This window comes from Lichenostomus cassidix, chromosome 9 (assembly GCF_008360975.1).
Source record: "Lichenostomus cassidix isolate B80296 chromosome 9, HeHo_3.0, whole genome shotgun sequence".
Classification (NCBI taxonomy): domain Eukaryota; kingdom Metazoa; phylum Chordata; class Aves; order Passeriformes; family Meliphagidae; genus Lichenostomus; species Lichenostomus cassidix.
The window spans coordinates 5,590,918-5,613,275 of NC_139490.1; the positions used below are offsets into that span (position 1 = coordinate 5,590,918).

A 22,358-nucleotide genomic window follows, 5' to 3' on the forward strand; every position below is an offset into this window, starting at 1 on the left:
CTGTGCTAAGTGTAAATAAAACAATATTAAATTACAGAGGGGAGTGTTGAAATAAAGTACCTAATATTTGCAAGACCTCACACTTTCCTTGGTCAGAAATAGGTATTTCTTACAAATTTATGTGCTCTGGTTCACCTGCTGTAGCACAGACTCACCATACTGCTTTCTCAGAGAGCCCTCTGCTGTCCTAAAACACAGTGTGCTCCACTGAGTGTCTGATACCCCAAAATACCATTTGATCTGTGCTGTGAATACATGCCCTGGTGCCAAGGTAGATTGCAGTAAGGAAAAACAAAAAAAAATCCCACATATGGTACTGCTGAATATTTAAGAAATTTGAATTTTTGAAGTTTGACAGCTTTAATGCAAAACTAACATGTTTATGGCCAGATTTCTGTTTCTTTGCCTAATCATGGAAATGTGGTTTTTAGAAAGATAGAGGCTCAAAGAACTGATTGTTTTCTCATGTTCCTGCCTCAGAATTTTCTTGTCTGAATCAACTACCCTTCTTGGAAGGTGATGAATATAAGAAAAACTGCTGTGTGGACTGATTCTGCAGGAAATTTTTCCACAGTAAATTGAGATCCCACTATTAAAAACGCTCATTAATTTATCATGACTGCTGCCATTCATCTGGTAACACTAGGTGCTGAAATAGTTATTGCCAGGGAATAACAGATTTCATTTAAATAGACTCAATTTCCCATGTTTAATTAAAAAGGTCTGATAACATTAAGGAAGTTGGGTGGATGAGAGGAACCAGAAGAAAGCATATTCATGACATTTGCGTGTATTAATAAAAATATTTCTTTAATTTTGCAGGGTGGAGAAGGTGGGGAAGGCTGATTATTTTACCATTCAAGATTGCTAATGTTGTGGTTCTGAGAGGAGATCTTAACATATACAGATATTCATTCCCTATTTCCATGGGTGTGGAAGCTGAAGCTGTTGTTTATAATTGGTTTAATGTCAGAAGATCTCAGCAGGTCACTCTGCTCCTCAGTATGAGTGGAAAGAAGATGAACACCTGAGATTAGACAGTGCAACATCCAGTCACAAAAGTTAAACCTTTCCACTCACCTTTACAAGGAAAAAGTGGAAAAAGTGTTATTTTCAACACACTGGTATTGATCCCCTAAAGAGCACAGAATCTTGCTATTCTCTTTCCTCATCCATGAGTCCCAGGGGTAATGTGAGAAGGGAGAGGTGCCAGGTGTGAGAGCAAACGTGATTTGATAAAACACTGCTGGTATCAAAGGAGGTTGAGGCTCAGAGCTGCTCAGTCCCATGGATTACTTGGTCTCTAGTAGGCAGTCTGAGGGACAGAGGGATGTTGAGTCTGAAATTGGGAATCTACCCAGGTCTGCTACACTGCCACATTGCATTCCCTCTTTTCTCACGTGCTCTGTCATGGTTTTGGTGGATTAGCTGCCATGTGTGTGCTGGTTTTCTCTGGGAGTGCACAGATGTCAGTAAAGTGTTGTTAACATGCATAAAATTAAAAAAAAAAAAAGTATGTTGCAGGAATACAGGGCTTGGAATCAAAAGGAGTTGCTGCTGCACAACTCAGGTTTCAAGTAGCTAAGCCTAATTCTTTCCAGCAGGTAAAACTGGAGAATGGCACTGCTGAAGACAGTGTTTACAGAAGGGTAAACATGGCAGTTTACCTGATTTTTTAAGTTATGCTGTTTGTAACTTGGCATATGAAGAGATCTGAGATGTCTGTTTAGATTTTAACACTCCTAATGTAACTAAAAATGTCCTAAAGGCTCAGCACTTCCACCCACTGAGGTTTGCATAGCACAGGCTGGATATGGCACAGTTTCAAATTTCACTAAACAAAAAAAAAACCCCAACAAGCCCAAGCCTGGCGTGTAAAGCTCGGTGTTAAAGGAACTGCCTGCACACTGCATGCTGATGTTTGTTCTAGCAGATTGATCTCTCTCACGCATAATATTTTCATATCTTCATATCCACTAAGTATGTTTTCATTTTATTCCTCTTGCAAGCTTCTCCTGCTCTGGAGGTTGGGTTGCCTGCCTTGTCAGTCAAACCAGACAGCACTTGAGGCTGTCCCTGCAAGGCAGGCTCAGTCACACTGTTCCCCCAAAGCAGAACTGAGTCTGTGTAAGAGAGGCTGTGTGGAGCCTTTCACATTCATCTAGCCTGGATTAAACTATTCATATTTTAAAAAAAAATAAAAATTGTATGTCAGTAGAGGTTCTCTATGTTGCTGGTAGGCAGCTTGGGTCTTTGAGGAAGCAAGTTGTCTTGAAAACTGAGTTTAGCTCACTGAAAAAATAGGTGTGACATATCCAAAAAACCAAGAAAACCTGTGATGAATCTTCCCGACTCCACTTTATTTCTTTTCCTTATTTGCATTGTAAAATAGCTAAAATGGTAAAGTATATTTATAATTTATGTAGAGGAACATATTGTGTGTGTTTAATTCAGGTATTATTTTTTTGTCATAGTCCTTTAGAGAGTGTTGAGGATCCACCTGAAGTTCCTGAAAACTGGCTTTTATAGTCAAATTTGGCTCATAAGTTGTGTAGAATTGCAAGAATACGTAATTCCTGAATGGTTTGTAAAACTTTGGAAGGGAGAAGAACCTACAGGTTCATTTAGGAAGTGCCACATGATACTGAATCATCTTCACCACCATCATTTGTGGCTTTTCTTTTTCTCTTTTGGGATCTGCACAGTGCTAGAAAGGTAAAGGCAGGGGCAGCAGCTGTTTCCTTCCTACAAAGATCTTTATGCTGCAAGGTAAAATACCTTGAAATAAATGTACTTTGGTATAAACCTATTTTAAATACATTTATTTTCCAGTATGCTCAGAATCATAGAATGCTTTGAGTTGGAAGGGACCTTGAAGCTCATTTTTTTCCATCCCCTGCCATGGGCAGGAGCATCTTCCACTATCCCAGGTTGCTCCAAGCCCTGTCCAGCCTGGCCTTGGACACTTCCAGGGATCCAGGGGCAGCCACAGCTTCTCTGGGCAACCTGTGCCAGGTCCTCCCCACCCTCACAGAGAGGAAATACAAGATAACTCTACAATTATTGTCATATTTTATATTAATACTTATTTTTAACGTAATTGGAAGTTCACCAAATACATTTTCATTTACTGAAGGATACCTTTCCCACAGCCAAATGCAGAGGGAGTGTTAATCTATTTTTTTTCTTTTTTTCCCCCTTTTTTTTTTCAAAATAAGAAAATCGTTATGGGATGAATTAGCATTTGAACTCTAAGATCTTTTCTTAGACTTGGTAATTGTGTAAATGTTACATCAATTATTGTGTGTATTGTATGTGTATTATGTGTAAATGCTATTTGAGAAGTTTTCATTAATGTTTAACTGCTTCAGTATGGGAATAGAATCAATTACGCTGCTTTAGCTTTTCACTTCATGAGAAAATTGTTATCTTTACTCTTCGCTAAATTATTCTTGCATTTAATAATTCAGTAGTCAGACTGATCCATTTTTCACCTGGGAAAAGGGGGCAGCAGCTTGTCTTCATTTTCCATGTATATTCAGCGTTACACTCGGGGGAATGGTATATCCAAAAATAAGACTATAAATAAGAAATCAGTAGCCTTTTCTGTCTTGATGCTTTGTGTGGGTTTGATATATGCCTCTGCAGCATTATTACTTCCTCTGTTCAAATCAATGCTCTGAGCTTTCCTTTCCATGATTGATTTCCTCCAGATTAGCCCATGAAGGACGTGATTTAATAAACACCACTGCTACCTGTTTGCTAACTCACAGATGTCTGCAGTGCTAGACACAGACTCTGTCAAATCTCCAAAAGGGCTTCAGTCACTCATAAGATTTGGATGGTATCACTTTATTTAAATAGCAAAAAGAAAACAGATTTGGTCTTCTGCAGTCAAAAGCGAACTAAAATTTCTTTGGAGAAGCAGAAATAAGGCAAGAACTTATGAAGCCAAATTCTGCAGGAGATAATGACAAAAGGGAAAGTTGCTTACTAGGGTATTGTCCTCTTTAAATGCTACTTTCCTGCTTCAGAAAAGAAGCATTTTTATCTTGCTTTTGTGTTCTTAAACATTGTGGTAACAGATTGTAAATTATCAGCAACAATGTATAACTGTTGATGTCCCTTCCTAAAATACCTATGAATATGTATTTTCATTACCTTTTAGTGGAACTTTCTGCAGAAATGGGATGTCAAGGAAGAATTTAAGTTTTTTGTGTGATATAACTCTATTTGGGGTTCAGTGGGTTTGGGGTTCATGTAAATTACTATTTTTTATTAGGATGTTATTTCAGTGTCACAGTTCTGTAGCAACTCACAGGGTGCTCATGTTCTGGGAAGCTGTATCTGGAAAGAGTTCTGAGCAGGACATGGAAGGATTTTGTGTGGCATTTGGATATTTAGAACCAGACTTTTTAGGGTCACTTATGGCTGGATTGTGTGGACCTGGTTTGGGTACAGTCTTGTACAGATTTCAGTTTGCCCTAACAGTTTTGGTTTTTTTGTATTTCCATAATACCTCTCTGATAACTCTAAGACCAATGTTTTTAAATGCATTCCATCCCAGACACATTTTGCGCATAATCACTGACAGAAAATATAATGGCATTTGAGCACTGATGGCCCCTGCAGCTGGAAAGTTTGGGAAAGTTTCTTCATGAGAGTTTACTGTGTAATATTTTGACACAGTCCAGCCAGACACTGTATTTTTCATCTTCAGGTTCACTTTTAATTCTTTTTCCTGATAATGGCCTGACATAACATTATTCCTCCCTATATTTTCTCTCTGTATATATAGGGTTTTCCTGTCTTCATGCCTTCTGTGATACTGTCTTCTGTAGAGGTAAATCTCAATAGCTTCACAGCACATCTATGCTCAGATGCAGGCTGCAGTCAGACACCCAACATTCCCTCAGTCTCTGTACCCAAACCACTCTGTGGCCAGGTCATTTCTTCAGTGCTTTCTGAGAAATCTTCTGGGGTTCTATTAATCTTTCTCCAGGAGACTTGTATTGCTGATATTACCCTGCTTTCATCCACTTCCCTGGGAGATGGTTTTCCTTTTCAATTGCTGTACTATTGTTTTTAATATTACTAAGGCTTGTTGTCTTTTCCTGCTACTTCCTGTTGTAAAATTAAAATGTGACTTTTGGCACAGAATCTATCATATTGCTTTTGAAGGATAGATATTATTCTTGCTCCCCCAACACCTTGGGAAGAATTGTACAATACGATTCTATTCAGTCCACATTTTTATCAACATGGTCACCATCTCCTGCAGCCATCATTCCATTTCAGAGCACAGCCTTACAGGTATGTTTTCCCCCTTTTTGCAATATCAAGATATGAAGAAGATGAATGAAAGTTTCTTGCATGTTTTTTTCAGTGTGTTTTTACAGCTCCCATGAACAGTGATGGACTTGGCAGCCTGGAGACTGAAATCCTCTGTTTAATCACAGCTAGGTGTAGTTCAGCAGAAAGATGTATTTCTATACACAGCCCCTGTAGCATGTCTAAGCCTCGAGCTGCAGAACTGACCTTCTGTAAGCAGAAAAAAGCTTTCAGGCCACTCAGTCCCTGCCTTATCTGTGAACTGTTCAAAAAGAAGCATTCATGCCACTGAGTTTTTGTGACAGGTGCTGACATCTAGTCTGGAGTGGACTGAGAGTTCTCTTTTGGGAATTCCTTTCTCTGAGTTACTGAGGGAAAGCAGTGTTTTCTGTCCAGCCTGGAAGTTGTACATCTGCGTGCTTCGAGTTGTCACATAACACTTCAAAAGGCACTGGGTTTTCAGGTCAGCTTGCATTTAGCCCTAGGCTTGATCTTCTGATCATTAATGTCTGTGATTCTTTATTTCAGTTGTGAAAACTCTCAAAATCCAATAGCTAAGACCAGAGAACTAAGTAAAACTGTAAACTTCATTCCTGTGTTTAGAATATTGAGGTATTGTGTTTGAAAGCAAAGCAAAATGAAAGTCCTTCAGAGACTCCTAGCATGCTGCAGGGGAATTCTTGTGTGTGCTCATAAATTGCATTATTGCATAAATTGCATCTCTGAACATCTTCTAAACTTGTATAGAAAGGCAATGGCCCTGGTCATATTTGTTTTCATAAATATGTGCTTATGGGGTTTTAGTCACATCTCCCTGAAAATCCAAGGTATTGACAGCATGTGCCATTCCATAAGAAGTGCTGGATATTCAGTCTGCTGGAAATCGTTTGACTGCTTTTTGGGTTTTTTTGTATTTTTCAGCTAACAGGACAAGTGACTTTGCAAATTGCCACTGATCCAGTGTTGCCGTTCAATGCCCTCGACATCGCGTTAGAAGTGCAGAACAGTCTGAAAGGTAATTGTCATTTGAGGAATATCATTTTCCATTAATACAGGGGGAAAAAAAAGATCATCTAATCCCTGATGTGTATTTTCAATATTTGAATAATAACCAGTGATTTTACTAGTTAAAGAGGGTCATTCTATAATGCTGAATAAAATCATGTTTGTTGCTAAACAAAGCCATAAAGTTTTTTTTATTTCTTCTGATGTTACTTTGTCAATTCAACAATACAGATTACCTGTAGTGTCCTAAGAGCTTTGAAAAATATTTCTGTTTATGAGTTTATAGAAATCGCAAGTTGATCTGTTAAGCAGAGAAGTTCTATAAAATCACACCCAAACTCCACATATCCTTCAGCAGATTGTAAGATCGTATCTCAAATGTAAAGACTTACTGCAATCTTGAGGTGCTGCCCCTGCATTTCATTCCCTCCCTACACTATAAAGCACCACTTTTGTGTAACACATGCTCACAGAAGTATGATTCCTTCTCTTTAATCTTTGCCATCCATCATTGTGAAGACGTGGGAGTCAGTAGGCAAGTACTGGTCTGGAATCAGTGAGCATCTAAAAAGACAAGTAATTTTAGCTCTGTTGTGCCACAAAAACATTGGTTTAGTTCAGCCTAAACACAGCAGGAGATGATCATCAAATGAAAAGTGTGGCTCAGCTGGTATTCCTTCAACTGAACATGAGATGTCTTCTATTGTTCTTCCTTTTTCCTTTATTTTGAGTAACGGGAAACGTTGATTTAAAGTGACTTTTTTCCTCTAACTTCAGTTAGATCATTTATCTCCTCCACTTCAGGGGAGAGAAAATTATTTCCTAGGCTGTAGGGCCAGCAGGATAAATTTTGTCCTAGCTGTTCACTTTGGAGTTTTGTTTAATGATTTTTCTTGTGGCTTTCATGTCTCGTCTGTCTCTGACTTGTATAAAAGAACAGTTTATTTTCATTTTGGAAAACATTAAGACAATGGCCCTTTTTCAGTTACTTAAATGAGAATTTCTACTTTTTTCCATGGCTCATGGGTTTTTTCATTCTTCAAAAGATTTTATGTTGTTCAAACTTTCCAGTTCAAAGTTGGAATGCCTTAGTAAGCTGTTTTCTTTTCCAACTCAATGCAAGCTGTAAATGGAGAAAAGGTGAAGGTAAATCTGCATGACATGCTAAAAGATTTGTTCATTAGGCTTAATTTTGTGCCTCTGGGATCTGGTTCAGCCAATTCCTTGAACGCACATTTTATTGCCTGTTGGGCTTTCTCACATGCCTGAAGTTAAATTTTGTGTAAATACTTGAGTCACTGTTTTGCAGTCTCCTGGCTGTACTCACAAAAAGTTGTGTATACCTTTATAGTTGTTAATACTGCACTTATTTATCTTTCTGAAGGTGTGTAATGTGGTCTGACTATGTGATGTGCTGGGTGTCTGTACTATTAGCTCTGCTAAAGTCCCTGGGATATTACTCAGTGCTTTACAGACCATTTCTTACATCCAGGATAGTCTGGATGGCAAGTTATGTCATCCACATCGTGCTCATATGGCTGCTGGCCTGTTCCTCAGAAAGATGGGGAAGAGGCTGTTAAGGGACATGTGTTCTCTCCCCTTGCACACACCAGAACTCTTGGGAAAAAGCCACTGCTTTGGGGTTTATCTCAAAGGAAGGCTTGGGGCTGGAGAGATTCCTTTTTGTGCATCTGCTGATGTTCTGATGTTTAACAGGAAACCTTGTGGTCATAAATTATAGGAGATGGGGGTTCCAAGACTGAAATCCAGGTCCCCAGGGCTAGTCAGGCTGTTGCCTGTCTATTCACAGATGTGAAATTTTAGACAAATTCATAAATAGGTGACTGCTTGGAATATTCTCATTATCTACATCTTGCACTTGTGTGGTATTTTGCCTTCTACACATTTAAAATCAAGATCCATTGCAACTTGAATCAAATGCATGAATATGTTGCTAGGCCTTGTGTCCTATGAAAATCCAATTTATCTTTTGAGGTAGAGTGCAGACAAGATGTCAAATCTTCTGTGTGAATGATACAAGTGGTGCTTTTTTTAAGCACTCCTGTAGAAGTGCTTTGTATGTATAAGCAAGTAAAAATGTAGAGTCATTTGTATAGAAGCATTTTGTATGTATACAAGCATTTTTATTCAGAACATATTTATATTTCCTGCTGAAAGCTTTTAACACTGTGCTCCTTGTAGCCTGTATTTAAAATCTAGTGTATGTTACAGCAAGTTTCAGGGGTTGATGATGGAGATTCTCAGGTGTCTCATTAGGGTTAAAAGCATTTCTGTACCTTTGCACCTAACTGTCTCAGCAATAACAACTTCAGCCACCAAAAGTACAAAATAAAAAATAAAGGCAGCCAGTTTGATGGTGTCCCTGGCTTGGGTGCTGTAGAAGTTGATGTCATTTATTACTGCCAGTCACAGACTCATGCAAACCCTTCCAAATTGGTGTCTGTGCCCCAACCTGAATTGAGGCTGAACAGCACCAGGCAGGAGAGCTGAGATCCCACTTGTGGCTGTCAGCACAGCCTGCTGGAGCAAACTGTAGCCATCTCTGATAGGCACTGGCTGAGAGGGAGAGGTTATGAAGACAAATTAAGGCTGGATGAGATTTTCTGGTTTTCCAGAAGTGCAAGAGCTGTGATTTAAAGCTCTTTGGCTGACGCAGTGTCAGCTGTGTGTGGCTTCCCATCAGTTAGGTCCTTTCTTCTCCCTAGAATGGATGTTTTACAGATGTTACAGCAGCTGAACTACTTGGGGTGATAATAGTAGGCAGCACTAGCAGAAGTTTAAAATAATCTGGTTTATGATAAGCCATTTCCAGGAAAGTCTGTGTGACTTTCCACAGCCCTGTCTCTAGCCATACATTTCAAAACAGCAGGCTAAACTCTCTGTCTTTAGAAAAATCAATACAGAAACATATCTCTCTCATTTACTTGATGGCTGCATGCTCATTGCCTACAGCTATCTGCTACTCTTCAGATTGGCATCATTTTACCTGCTTGACTGTATTTCCCTGATCATTTTAGGTGCTTTTCAGAGTTACTCTCTCCACCTGTCTGTAATGTTCAGAGAGATTCTATCTTTACTGTTCCCAACAGTTATTCTCGACTGCAACAGAGGTGAAAAATGCAACAAATCTGTATGTATGACAGAAATATCTCCTTTGTCATGAGATACTGGCGTCTTATCTTCGGTATCCATTCAAGGTTATTATTATGTATTAGTACTTTTCTTCAGCCTTAAAAAAAAAAAAAAAAAGCATTTTCCATGGGCAAACCTTTGGTACTGAAGGGAAGCAGTGAGCATCTATTCTGTATTAGCAGGCTGTAAGTGTCAGCACCTCTGTACAAAGTCATTGATAACTTCATGGAATCATGAAAGAGTTTGGGTTGGAAAGGACCTTTTAAAGGTCATCTAGTCCAACTCTCCAGCAATGAGCAGGGACATCTTCCAGTAGATCAAAGTGCTTAGAGCTTCATCCAGCCTGACCTGGAATGTTTCCAGGATGGGGCTTTCAGCACCTCTCTGGGCAACCCAGTGTTCCACCATCCTCATTGTAAAAATTTCCTCCTTACACCTAGTCCAAATCCAATCTTTGACTTTAAAACCCTTACCCCTTGTCCTATTTCAACAGCCCCTACTGCAAAGGTTTGTCCCAAACTTCCTTACAAAGCCCCCTTTAAATATTAAAAGAGCACAATAAAGTCTCCCTGGAGCCTGCTCTTCTCCAAACTCCTGTATTGCATACAGTTGTATATCACAACATTCCTCTTTAACATAACTTCTTTGAAAAAAAGACTTGGAGCAACACCAGATTAGTTTACTTGGGCTATAGCAGTCATGGTAGAAAATTTGAAGCTGATGGCAACATACTCTTTGCACTGAGGATGTCTGTGGATTTGTTTCTGCCCCTTTAGGGTGCTTCCTACAAAGCTTTCCTGTTCAGATTTTCTACAGCCAGGTCTGCTCATCCTGTTTTGCAGAGCATGAAAAATTTTCCTTGTGAATACAGCAGCACACCATAGCTGATCCTGAATTTGCAAGCTAATCAAAACCTGAAGCAATTTCCCCTCTCTCTTACATGCAAACACATGTTCACATGTATGGAGAGCAAGCATCATGCCTTAAAATGCTGATTTTTCTGTGCTCCCTTTCCTATAAGTACTTGTAGGCAAGTACATTCATAACAAAGGGCACAAACACAATTTAAAAGTGTTAAATCTCTAGCTGTGCTTTTCATGAGAGCTATCAGTTACACAGGGAAAGGCTATTGTATTCAATGTCTGTAAAAATAAATATCTATTTGGTGTAACTTGTTTCTGAATAGGATCCAGTTACATTTAGCAAGCACAATGAAATTCAACAGTGCAATTCTCTGATCAAGAGTGCACATGCTCTTGACTCACTTTCTTGTATTTGCAATTTTATTTTTATAGCAACTAAACAACTAGCTTAGATGATTCATCATGATTCACACTGGAGACAAAAGGACAAAGAAGACAAAATATAATAATGTGGTGTTGTTTTCTCTTAAGCGAAGTAACACTTGTGCTTGGCTTCCATGTTAGAAGCATCACAAGATGTTTAGGATATAATCAGTTAATGCAGGGTTTTGGTGAAGTTCATTTGCCCTTCCATTCCCAGCTTCTCAAGCTGAGAAAAGCATAAATCAGTTTCCCTGGGTGGTGCAGTTCAGTGAGTTGTGTCCTTAGCTGGCTGAGGTAGCACTGGCCATAGACAATTTCAGGTTTTGTACTGAAGTATTAAAAAAGGGGCTAGGTGAGTGTTTTCTATTAAGTGCTGGTTTAGAGTATAAAACAAAGACAGAGCTGGTTTAGGTGCTGTGGAGAACAAGTGAGAGCATTTACAGGATTTTTATGTTTTGAAGGATGGTCTGGTTGGCTTCATTTCCAAATATAGAAAGATGGATTTTCACTTTATCTCACCTTCCCTATTGAAAAGGCAAAGCTGACATTTGCAATTGTTTATATAATACTCAGAATAAAAATTATAAAAGTTTTATGTTACTTGGAATACAAAGTGCTGTGCTGAAACCAAAGGATTCTTTCTAACAGGATAAATTTAAACATTTCCATGTGGACACGAGTCCCAGGGTAAGGTATTCACAGTGCCTGCATTATACATATGGGAATGGAAAGTTCTTCAGCTGCACAGGATGTTTGCTGGAGATTTGAAAATCAAGGACAATGATATTTTGCAAAATAGCCCAGATTTACCAAGCTTATATGCTGGGAGAATATTTTTCTGAGGTATCCACCTAACTTGATCAGAAATAAAAATTACTCCAGACTCAGAAAGATGCCAATCCTGTACATGAAGGTATCATTCTAATTAGTGAAAAGTGGCTTAGTCAAGTGCCATTAGCACAGGAACCTTGTCCCAAACCAGGGCAAACATAAACCATCTTCTCTCACTCCTGTTCCCCCAGGGAGCTTCTGTTCATCGTTGAAATTCATCCTGCTACCTCAGGAAATCTGACAGTTTCTCTCACACTAGCTTCTTGTCTCTCCATGTATTCTGGATCATTTCATGTTTTGCTAGATTGGAATGTGCTAGTCAGCTGAATGACAGCAGTATGTGGGGATCTGTGAACTCCTTTTCCTTTGCTGGAATGGATCCAATAGCAAATCTCTTCTTCCACATGAGAGGAGAGGGAGAATATGTTAAATTCAGGCATTTCCTTGGATTTCTTTTGCTGTTTGCTTTTCCATTCCTATTATGTTTTCACCTTTCAGACTCCAGCCATAAATAATATGAGAAATGGGTTGGTGTCTGTCCTGATTTTGACTAGAATAATTTTCTTCCTAGTTGCTGGGACTGTTTTGGATATTTAGTATGAGATGAAGGTTGGTAACTCCCTGATGTTTCAGCTGTTGCTTTTTAGTGCTTACCCTGAGGAATTTCCAGTTTCCTGTGCTCTGCCAGAGAGGAGTTACAGGAAGCTGGGAGGGAGCATGGCCAGGACAGCTGACCTGAGCTGGCCAAAGGGATGTTCCATCCCAGAGAACATCATGCTCAGTCTATACACTGGGGTGAGATGTTCAGGGAGGCTGATTGCTGCTGGGGCCAGGCTGGACATGGTCAGCAGGTGATGAGCAGTTGTATTGGGAATCACTTATCTCTCTTGGGTTTTGTGTCCCTCTTTTGGTTTTCTTCCTTTTTGATGCTCTGTTATTGCTATTATTTCTGTTGTTTTTATCATCATCATTATAATATATCAATTATTAACTTCTGATGTCAACCCATGGGTTTTAAATTTTCGATTCTTCTCCCCATCCCATCAGGGAAGCCAGAGGGTGTGAGTGAGCAGCTGCATGGTGCTTACTTGCCAGCTGAGAGTAAACCATGTCAGTGCTCCCCAATTACTATTTGTGATTTTGCCATGTGTTTCTTAGCTTAAAATTCATTGAACTTGGGTCTTGAACCACTTTCTTGGCTTAATTATCTCAAGTCACTAAGGTCCTGAACTCACTGAGGTTTGCACATTCAGCTGGAGGTGAAACAGCTCCTAGAGTTGCATGGTTTATTTTGATTGAAGCATTATTTGAAAGATCTAAGGATAGTTGGATTTCTTGTCTATAGACAAAGCGAATTTTAGCCTTAAAGATAATTTCAGCATCCTAGAAATGTTTTTGCTGACTGATACTGGTTTTGAGTTTATATCAGGTTCAGGTTCTACTGTCTCTCTCCATGCTCTTGTGAAGATGAAGGCAGTCCCTGCACACTGGGGAAGGAGAGCATGCTCTGCACCTGCTCTGCTGCTGGGAGGAGGCTGCACTTTCACAGAGCTCCAATTCACATTTCTCTTTCTGGACTATGAGCAGGGAAATACTGAAATGGTGGTGTGCTCCAAAGTGCTGCAGACTTTTATTCTTTTGCTGTCTGAGTAGGGTTGCTAACAAAGCAATAGTTAACACTCCCGAGTTTAAAAAGTTTGGAAAATATTGACTGGATTAGAATATGCATTAGGATATCAATTAAAGTGGCCTCATTGGCATATGACTTAAGTGATTAAGAGGAGCCATTTCACATACCCTCTACAGTTGCTGTTAACCTCTAAGATTCTAAAATGTTGAATCAAATTCAATTAAACTCTGCATATTACAGTGTTCTATAGAGCAGTCATTATGGAATCCAAGCACAGGCTTTCAAGCTTGAGAGCAATAGCATCAAATGGCATTGAATAAATGCAGTCTCAGAAGAAAATGTTACAGTTCTTGATTTATAACCATTCCTTCCTGCATGCCTGTTTTTCCAATGCCAGATTTCAAGCTGTACCCCAAAAATCATTCCTCACAGCTTATTAGATCTGAAAGCATCAGAGCCCAAACTGATCTCTGAGGAGCAGATCAGAGGTTACACACAGTGATCTATGGCTCCCCTTGACCCGTTCCGTGCTGCTCACAGGGGAAAAGAGGCTCAGGTTTTAATTGGACTATTAATTTTGACTTGTAAGGGAGAGTAACAAGTGGTGTGTGAATCACTGGTGTCTTGCTCTGGCTGTTCCCAGGTGATGGAGCTGGCATTGCCCAGCTGCTGGCAGTGGCCTCGCGGCTGAGGGACACGGCGGAGCTGTTCCAGTCGGACGAGATGCGCCCGGCCAACGACCCCAGGGAGAGAGCTCCTGTCCGAGTCAGGATGCTCAATGACGTGCTGCAGAGCCTGGAGAAAAGCTTCCTGCTCCACCGAGCTCCTCCTGGACTGTACAGGTACAGCACACAGCATTCCACACCTTCTATCCACCACTGCTTGGCTTGCAGAACTGTCTGTAGAAAGAAAACCGAAGAAAACCGAAGAATAAAGCTGTTTTTTCCTATCACAAACTTTCTGCAGAAAACATTAATTCATTACAATGCAAGGGGTCATTAGAATGCAGCACTGCAGCGTTTCTGTCATGATACTGCTGCTAACAGGATGTGCAGTGTGATGGCAGCCCAGGCAGCGTGGCAGAAACGTGTGTCAGGTGGTGCAGGAAGCTTTCATAAGAAGAAAATATTTTGAAGTCTAATACTGCTTGACAAGCTCCGCCTATATTTTATTTAAAACTTTGTACAGTTCGCTGAAGATTCAGAATTGTACAAGATACTCGGTAGCATTATTTAACATATTTAATTATATAGCAGCGTTCTTGGATGCATTTCAACGAGTTAAAGGCAGTAGAGTTCAGTTAATGAGGGAGGCCTGAGTCAGTCACTGTTCATAGCATCTCGTCTCTGGTTGGAATTATTCCTGATATGTATTCAGCTGCACTACCCAGGTTGGTTTTAAGATGTCGTAGTCATCTTGTTTTTACTTTCCAGGAAAGAATCTGCAGGTCTCTATCTCTTGTCAGAACCAACTGGAGGAACAAACCAGTACTTTGTTTTTGGCTGATGGGAAGAATTATCCAATGTCTCATGCAAGTGGTTGTGTAAAACTGGACATAAACCAGACATTAGGTAGAGGTGGGGAAGGAAAGCAGAAAGCTACAGCAACAGGAGAAAGAAATTCTTCCAATCTTTAGCAATGGTATAAAACAAATGCAGTCATCTTTTAACAAAAGCAAAGGTTAAAAAAAAAGAAAGGTATTTGTGGGGAATTCAACAGTGTCAGTGAATAAAAGCCCTACAGCTGTAATAAAGAAAATAGAATAATTACATTTGGGAGGGGCTGATTTACTTCCTTGCTGCTGTGATTGGATTTATAACATAAAGAAATAAGCCAAAATGTGATTAAATAAAGTTTAATATTCCAGGTTTAGCACTGCTGTCTGTCTTGTCTGAACTGGTATAGTGTTGCAAAGGAGCCATAAGACTGTTTAATAATAATATAATATGTATGCGTTTCATTGCAACAACAACATTCAACGTTGTTGAATCTGGCCAAGTTCTTTGTTTGTAAAAATAAATTTTATCAAAACTTACAATTCTAAGAAGAGGGGTTTTGAGGTCTTCTAATATTTCAATTCTTGCAGTGCCTGCATTATTAACTTTGTTATTTACCAAAATGTAATTGCTAGTTATGCAGGCATCATGTAACAAATTTTTCACCTGCTCTCCACAGTTCTTCAGTTCAGAGCAAAAGTACTTTCACATTGGCAAAGTGGACACTGTGGAAGTGAAAATGTTGTACTTGTTGCCCTCCCAATGTAATTAAATTTGATACAAGATTTAGCAGCACAAGATTTCAAAGCCTGGGAGAAAGCGTTGGCTTTGACATTACTCTGAATTATTTTCCCTGACATCATCTGGAATATACAACAGCAAAGGACACCTTGTGTATCATCATTTAGATGTTCATTTAAAAAGAATGCACCCTTTATACTGTGCCAAGGTGTGTAATTGTTACCTTTAATGGTAAATCTACACAGATAAACACAATCAAGGACACTGTTAAATTTCTGATGTCCTTTGCTGCCATTTAAAATCTGCAATACGTGTGCTTAATTAAAAAAATCTAACCATATGTCTTGTTTGCATTATTTTTCATTTTTTAGGGATTGAAAGTCCTCCTGTTGATTGATGAGGTTATATGAATATGTTTTGTACTCTGAAGCTATAATTGTATCCCAGGAACACTAGAAATACTTGAAAAACCTGATACACTTTTTTTTTTTTTTTTCTTGTAAAACTTTAAGCTTATTCTTTTCATCATTTGGTAAAGAAAACAAACAGAAAAATCCGTCTCACAGCCAGGACCTTGCATGCCATGTTTCATCCCAGCCAGAAGATTGATAGGCAAGTTATAAACCCCTGAAATAGTGGTTTATAATGGAAATGCTGGCAGCCCTTTAACTATAGCAGCACAAGCAGTACAGCAATAAATACTGTGCTTCATCTGTAAACAGAAATTTAGGATGCAGTTTGCAGCCTTGACCTTCAGGCTCCAACTGTGTTTAGATCATTAAGATTCCATAAATACTGTAATTTACAGCCTTCTGAAGGAAGAATTTGTGTGCACAGTAAAGGACGTATTCTTCATGAAAAAATGATTGCTTCCTGTATACCCATTTGGACTCATATTCTCAACCTCAATCAAAGTACTTGACAAATTTGCTGAAGTTTTAGGCATCAATTTTAGCCTTGTGTTTGTCCTAATTCACAGCTCTCCGGATCTATACTATGTTTTCTGTCCTAGAACTTGAATTAAAAAGAAAGGTGGATTCTTTTCTTTATTGCAGGAAGTGGCTTGCAGCCTTCGTGTGCTTCTCCACTACAGGGAGATATCTGAAATACCTTTCATATATATATATATATATATATATACATATATATATATATACACACACATCCTTTTTTTTATGGTTTGCATACACATTCCCATATATACTTATGTACATATATGTATATACTTATGTATATACTTAAGTACATATGTACTTAAAAAAAAGAAAAAAAGCCTCATTCTAGTCAATGTCACAGGGCAATATTTGGGCATAATTGATGCATTATTCATCTATAATGAGCATTAAAATTATTCAAAGTTACTAAACAGAATTCAAATTTTTTTTAATAATTGGATTAGGATATTTGAGTAAATTTAAGTAATCATGATTGACATTGGCAGGTTGTTCAATACTGTCAATAAATGCTGTGGTTTTGATGCTCAGCCTCCTTACCTGAACTTCCTGACACTGAGCTGCAAATTTGACAACAGCACATGTTCCCCATGATCTCTATTTCCAGCTGAGCTGGAAATACACAAGTACAGCTTTCCTCAGTGTATTTTAGTCTTATCCAGACATTTAGGCAGAATGAAAAATAGTAGGTTGAGGAATATCCTGCTTTGCAAAAGTTACCCTGGGACTTGATTTGGGGTTAGGACAAAATTGCTGAGTTTTATTGTACCTGAAGAATTTGGATTCCCAGTGGTAACCCTGGGTAGATTTTCTATTCCAGAATAAATGTGTAGGAATAAGATAGGATTGCTGTTGGTATTTTTCATTGTCTCTCTTTTTTTCTCATAACATAATCATAATATTGATAATATTTTGGATTTATAATCTTTTGTTATTTTAACGGGATAATCAGCAGAAATAGATTCACTTTGTTTCTTACCTTTAGCCATTTCTTGCTTTCTAGTCTTGCAGTACATATTTGTGTGGAACATTTCTGTTTGCTTTCTGATGATCATGTTTTGCTACTAGAGGTAATAATCATAGATGACACAGCAGTGGCATGTACAGGGTTAATGTCAGAACAAAGGCTTTGTTACTTTAAGCACTGTACAGGGAGGAAAAAAGAAGATTTCAAGCATATTGTCCTCTCCATGAGCTGATGAGCCTCACCAGAGCCATAAAAAGATTCCATTAAGTTTCCACAGAAGATTCCAGGCTGATCATGTTTGCTTCTCCCTCTGCACAAATACCTGCCAGAACACTTGACACCAGCAAGATCAGGGACAGCAGGACAGCGTGGATCTTCCTGGTGTTCATAAATACTGAGCTCAAATCTTGTGTTTGCCCAGACTCAGCAAGAGGGTTCTCCCTGCTCCTTGTATGTTTTGTGTTATTTCTTGTGTTTGCTGATCCTGACCAGCTGTCAGGCTGATGTGTCTGTCAAGTCTGTGTGCTCTGGGATCACACAGAGCCTCTCCCTGGGCTGGAAGGCAGAGCTCTTCAGGTACCATAATATTGCAAAGAAATGAGATAATGAAGGAACCTTCATGGAGTATCAGGTGTGGGACACTCAGTGCAGGGAGATCTCCAGTCTGACTGGAGGTGTCACATTTCTTCAGATCCAGGTCTCATTTTGGGATTTGATGGGTGCTGTTGATACTAGATGGATTCAGTAGTAAGTACCCAGAATTTCCTAGAATAACCTGGGATGCTCCCCCAAAATTTTCAAACCTAAAAGGGTCGCTAAAATCACAGTTTGTGTCTCTGGTCTTTAAAATGAAAGCCAAAAAGAGGCATATGAGGGCTCAGGCTGTCATTTCTGTTCCAGTTGGGTGGGTTTTATTCTTAATGGACCTTTGCCTAAGGATCAGTTATGTCCTGACTGAAAGTTCTTATAACAGTTTTATAAAAAAATCAAAGTCAACGTGTGTAAAGCATTTAGGAGTTTTATCTTAGCATGCCAAGTTTATCCTGTATGCATCTGGCACCACTATTTATGGGATAGTTACAAGGGTGATTGTGCTTTGTCTAATAGATGTAATTGAGTGAATTGAGTAATAAATAGGTGAAAAATAAGGATTTTGAAAGCAATCTGTGTTTTCAGCAAAGACCTCCAGCAGTTTTTATTGCTCATTTGTACCAGTTAATTCTTCCTTTTGCTTCTTTTCATCACAGATACCCAAGTGTGGCATTAACACTTCATTGGGCTAAAAAATGACAACAAATCAGGACCTTGTAATGCACTGAACAAAATACTGGCAGCAGGCAAAGGTAGATTGTGCACCCTGAATTTGACATAATGAAATGAAAGAACAATCAAAAGATTTTAGTACCATTCAAAAAAGGAAATTTGCATTGCTGCTGAACTCGTGCCACTCAAGTGTGTGTTGTTCACCAGGACAAATATTTTCCTTTCAGATTGGGATTTGTTATGTACATTCCTGACATGTGTAGATTCTACTGGATTTATTTCCGCTTTGCTGGCAAACTGCAGCAGATTCTCAGGTTTCAAAGTACACATGCCCTAAGAGTCTAGTTTCTAGAGATATGTTTAGTAGGAAAATTAAAGACCTTATTATATCTCCATGTGTAAACAAGCTGCTCACTGGATTTACAGGGGACAAGCATTAAAGATGCAAATAGCCTGCTAATCTTAAACAGTAACTTGGGTAAACATGGAGAGTGCAATGTCACCTGGAAAATAAAACAAAACCCTAGCCAAGAGTTTCTTCTAGACAGAAGACAAGAGTTCTGTCTCATTGTATAAACTCTGGAGATTTTTTTTTTTCAGTTTGAATTTTCCATTTATGCCTGCAAGTAGAAAATAGTCCTGTCTGCTTTTTAGTAATATTTGGGATGGTTTTTGACTGACCTGAACTAAATGCATGGAGTATTTTTATTGTTGAGCACTGTAGTATGTGGAGCAGACAGTGATTTGTTATGGTGTCGATGATCCTCAGTGTGGGAAATACTGAAATAATTCATGTTTCACTGGCAGCAGTAGATAATGTCCTGTCTCTATTATCTGCCATGTGCAATTTGTAAATACAATGCTAGAATTATGTTGGGGGAGAAGGAAAGAATTGTGTGCTGGTTATAGAATAGTGTACCTGAGATTTTGTCATTCAGTCAGAGTAAATGAATTTTTGTCTTCCAGCACAGCAATGATTTCCTACCTGACTTTTGACCCCCATTTTTTGCATCTTTCAAAATTTCAACTCCTTTTTTCCTGTAATTTTTCCACAGCTTATAAATGGAGTTGTGAACAGTGGCATTACTTGCTTCCCTTTCTAATCCTTCAATGACATTTCCCAGTTCTGCAGTTGTTGTTAAGCTCCCTTCTCTCTGATAGGCGTTTGTCCAAATGTGTTTTTTACACCCAAAATACCTTCCCATTTTCCTCTGCCTTATTCCTTTGAACTTTGCAGTGTTTGAGCAGTGTGATTGTGGTTTATGCCATTGTAAGCATGGAGCAGCACATTTATCCTAACACACACCAATAGCATTTCCTAGGTTGATAATGCTCTTACAAATTCCTGCTATGGTTATTATTTTTCCCATGACTGAAAACGATGCTGAATTATGCCCTTTCTTAATACTGAGGAGATGCAATAAAGTGAGTGAAACTCGTATCTGAAACACCTGATCCATCTGAGTGGCAATTGAAATGTTTTTTTCCTTTGGAGTCACCGACACATGTAATGGCCACGAATTAATGACTATATTTGTTGTCTTGTAAATTTTTACTATTTAAAGAGCATTTGCTGCATAAATACTACTGAATTAGCCATCTGCAGAGCTGTAATTATGGCAGACTTTAAAGCTTATTTAAACGGGGAACATGAAAACCTTTTCATTATACCTGCAAACGCAGAAAAGCACTGTAATCAGGGATTATGTCATGGCTTGAAAACAGATTTCTCACTTCTCTGATATGAAGGGAAACCTGGTTTTACATGCATTTATTTATTTTCCCTCAATGTACTTCTCATGAATATTCTTCCATCTTTTTAATTAGATTGATTTGTATATTTACAGAGCTGTGTCTGTCCAATACATCAGACCCATCATGTTTGTGATCCAGTAAATATTATTATGTGTATTGTAATTTAACGCAGCATTGGTTGTCCTGAGGACAAGTCTTTGTCCAGGAAATAATACTCCTCACATGTCCCATGAATGTGCATGGTGTTGGCCTTGCACAAAAAAAAAATTGGGGTTTTTTTGTAAAATGACATTTATTTTCATGTGTGGCTGTATTGGATGTTTTAGCCCATTTCACAGCAGTTGTTCTGCTGACTGTAAAAGCTCTTCCCAGCTGTTGTGTGAGCTCAGTGCTGAACTCTCCTGCCAACCCCCAGCTAGCCTTGTGGTTAGGATGCAGCTCCACTCTGTGTCCCTTGCTGGCAGATCCTGCTTGGCTCTGCACTTAACTCTGCTAAATAGGGCAAGAATATTTAGTTCCAGAGGAAAAAATCTACTGTGATCTCAGAAAGCTATACAAAGTATTAGATTTTGAATAGTTTGTTAAATATGACAGAAACTTAATATTTTATGTATTATTTCATCTTTCGTATAAACAGCAGGACTGGTAACATTTTTTAGATCCAAGAAATACATGATTACACGTTTTTGATCATGACAGATAAGAACTAGTCATGTATGGTTGAAATATTAGCCAGGAACACTTCTTGACTATGGTACAAAAATAAATGGAATTCATTAAGAAAATAGTTAATATGCAATATTCCCCCACTAGCATATTACCCAGGCAATAGAGCTTAGAAATGTGTTGTTGAGATCATTAACAGGAAAATTACCTTAACTGGGACTTTAAAAAAGTGTTAATTTTGTGTGTGTACCTGCCATTGCAGGTAATAATGATATCACTTTAGGCATTTCTTTAAAGATGTATTACATATTGTGACATAATCTTTTATCCCTCGTTAGCTTTATGATAATGACCTATGGTAATGGCTCCTGTCACATGGCATGGAGTTATTTAGGGTGATAAACCCAGTCAGGATCAGGGCTGGAGATCAAGGTCAAACCAGTTTCCTGCATTAAGCACTGGACACTGTGTGCTGCTGGCTTTAGAAATGGGATTCCTCCTTAGGAAGTGGATGTTTCACATGATTTCTAAACAAAAAGCCCTATGAAGCCATCAGAACATCAGCTGTGATCCATTTGGAAATAATTCTATTAATTCACTTCCCTCAAGTTTTTGAAAATAGTAGCACATCTGCTTTGAATTCGAGTGTTTCAGACTGAGACATCCTTAAAAGACAGATAGTTTCCTCCAAATTATTCACACAAGCATATGTTTCTTTCACTTGAAAAGCAAGTGTAGCATAAATCATTCAAAGAACAACATGACTACATTTGTTACCAACAGCTACATTATTTGAAATTTAACAAAGAATATTTCACACCAGTTGCTGCCAGCAAATAACATTTTAAAATACAGTTATATCAATTTTGTTCAATGCATCATCACTCTTCTAAGTAGAGATGTAAGTCCTTGTTCTAAGAAATCACAGATAAAGTATTGGTGGATTTTTCAGGGAATTTTGACATTTCTGTGGGGTATACATCATTCTCTCATCAGCTGCATATAGGGTTTGGAAGCTCTGTGGCAAAGACTCTGATAGTGAGCTCTGTGGCTTCTTCAGGAATTTCTACAGAAAGTTGCTTAATTAATTTCTGTTAAACCCTAGAGAAAATAATGCCTAATTAGAGGACTACTCTTCAGCAGTGATAAATAGTGACTTGCAACTTCTGAAGGACAAGTGCATCCTATTTTTAATTTTTGGTTCCACTGCTGTGAAGTCATTCTGGTGAAGCTGTAGATTGGATTCTCCTTACCTACTGAACTTTTTAACTCCAAAGCAAG

General features: G+C 38.6%; 1 protein-coding gene across 5 annotated transcripts in view; it reads left to right on the forward strand.

The window, feature by feature from the left end:
• NAALADL2 (N-acetylated alpha-linked acidic dipeptidase like 2) overlaps nucleotides 1-22,358 on the forward strand; it is a 394,159-nt gene that overhangs the window by 358,072 nt on the left and 13,729 nt on the right. For all 5 annotated transcript variants that reach the window (XM_085069057.1, XM_085069058.1, XM_085069060.1 and 2 more), the window contains 2 exons: nucleotides 6,253-6,346; nucleotides 13,880-14,078. In XM_085069057.1, the coding sequence (XP_084925183.1) occupies nucleotides 6,253-6,346; nucleotides 13,880-14,078 (293 nt within the window). The remainder of the gene's footprint in view (nucleotides 1-6,252; nucleotides 6,347-13,879; nucleotides 14,079-22,358) is intronic.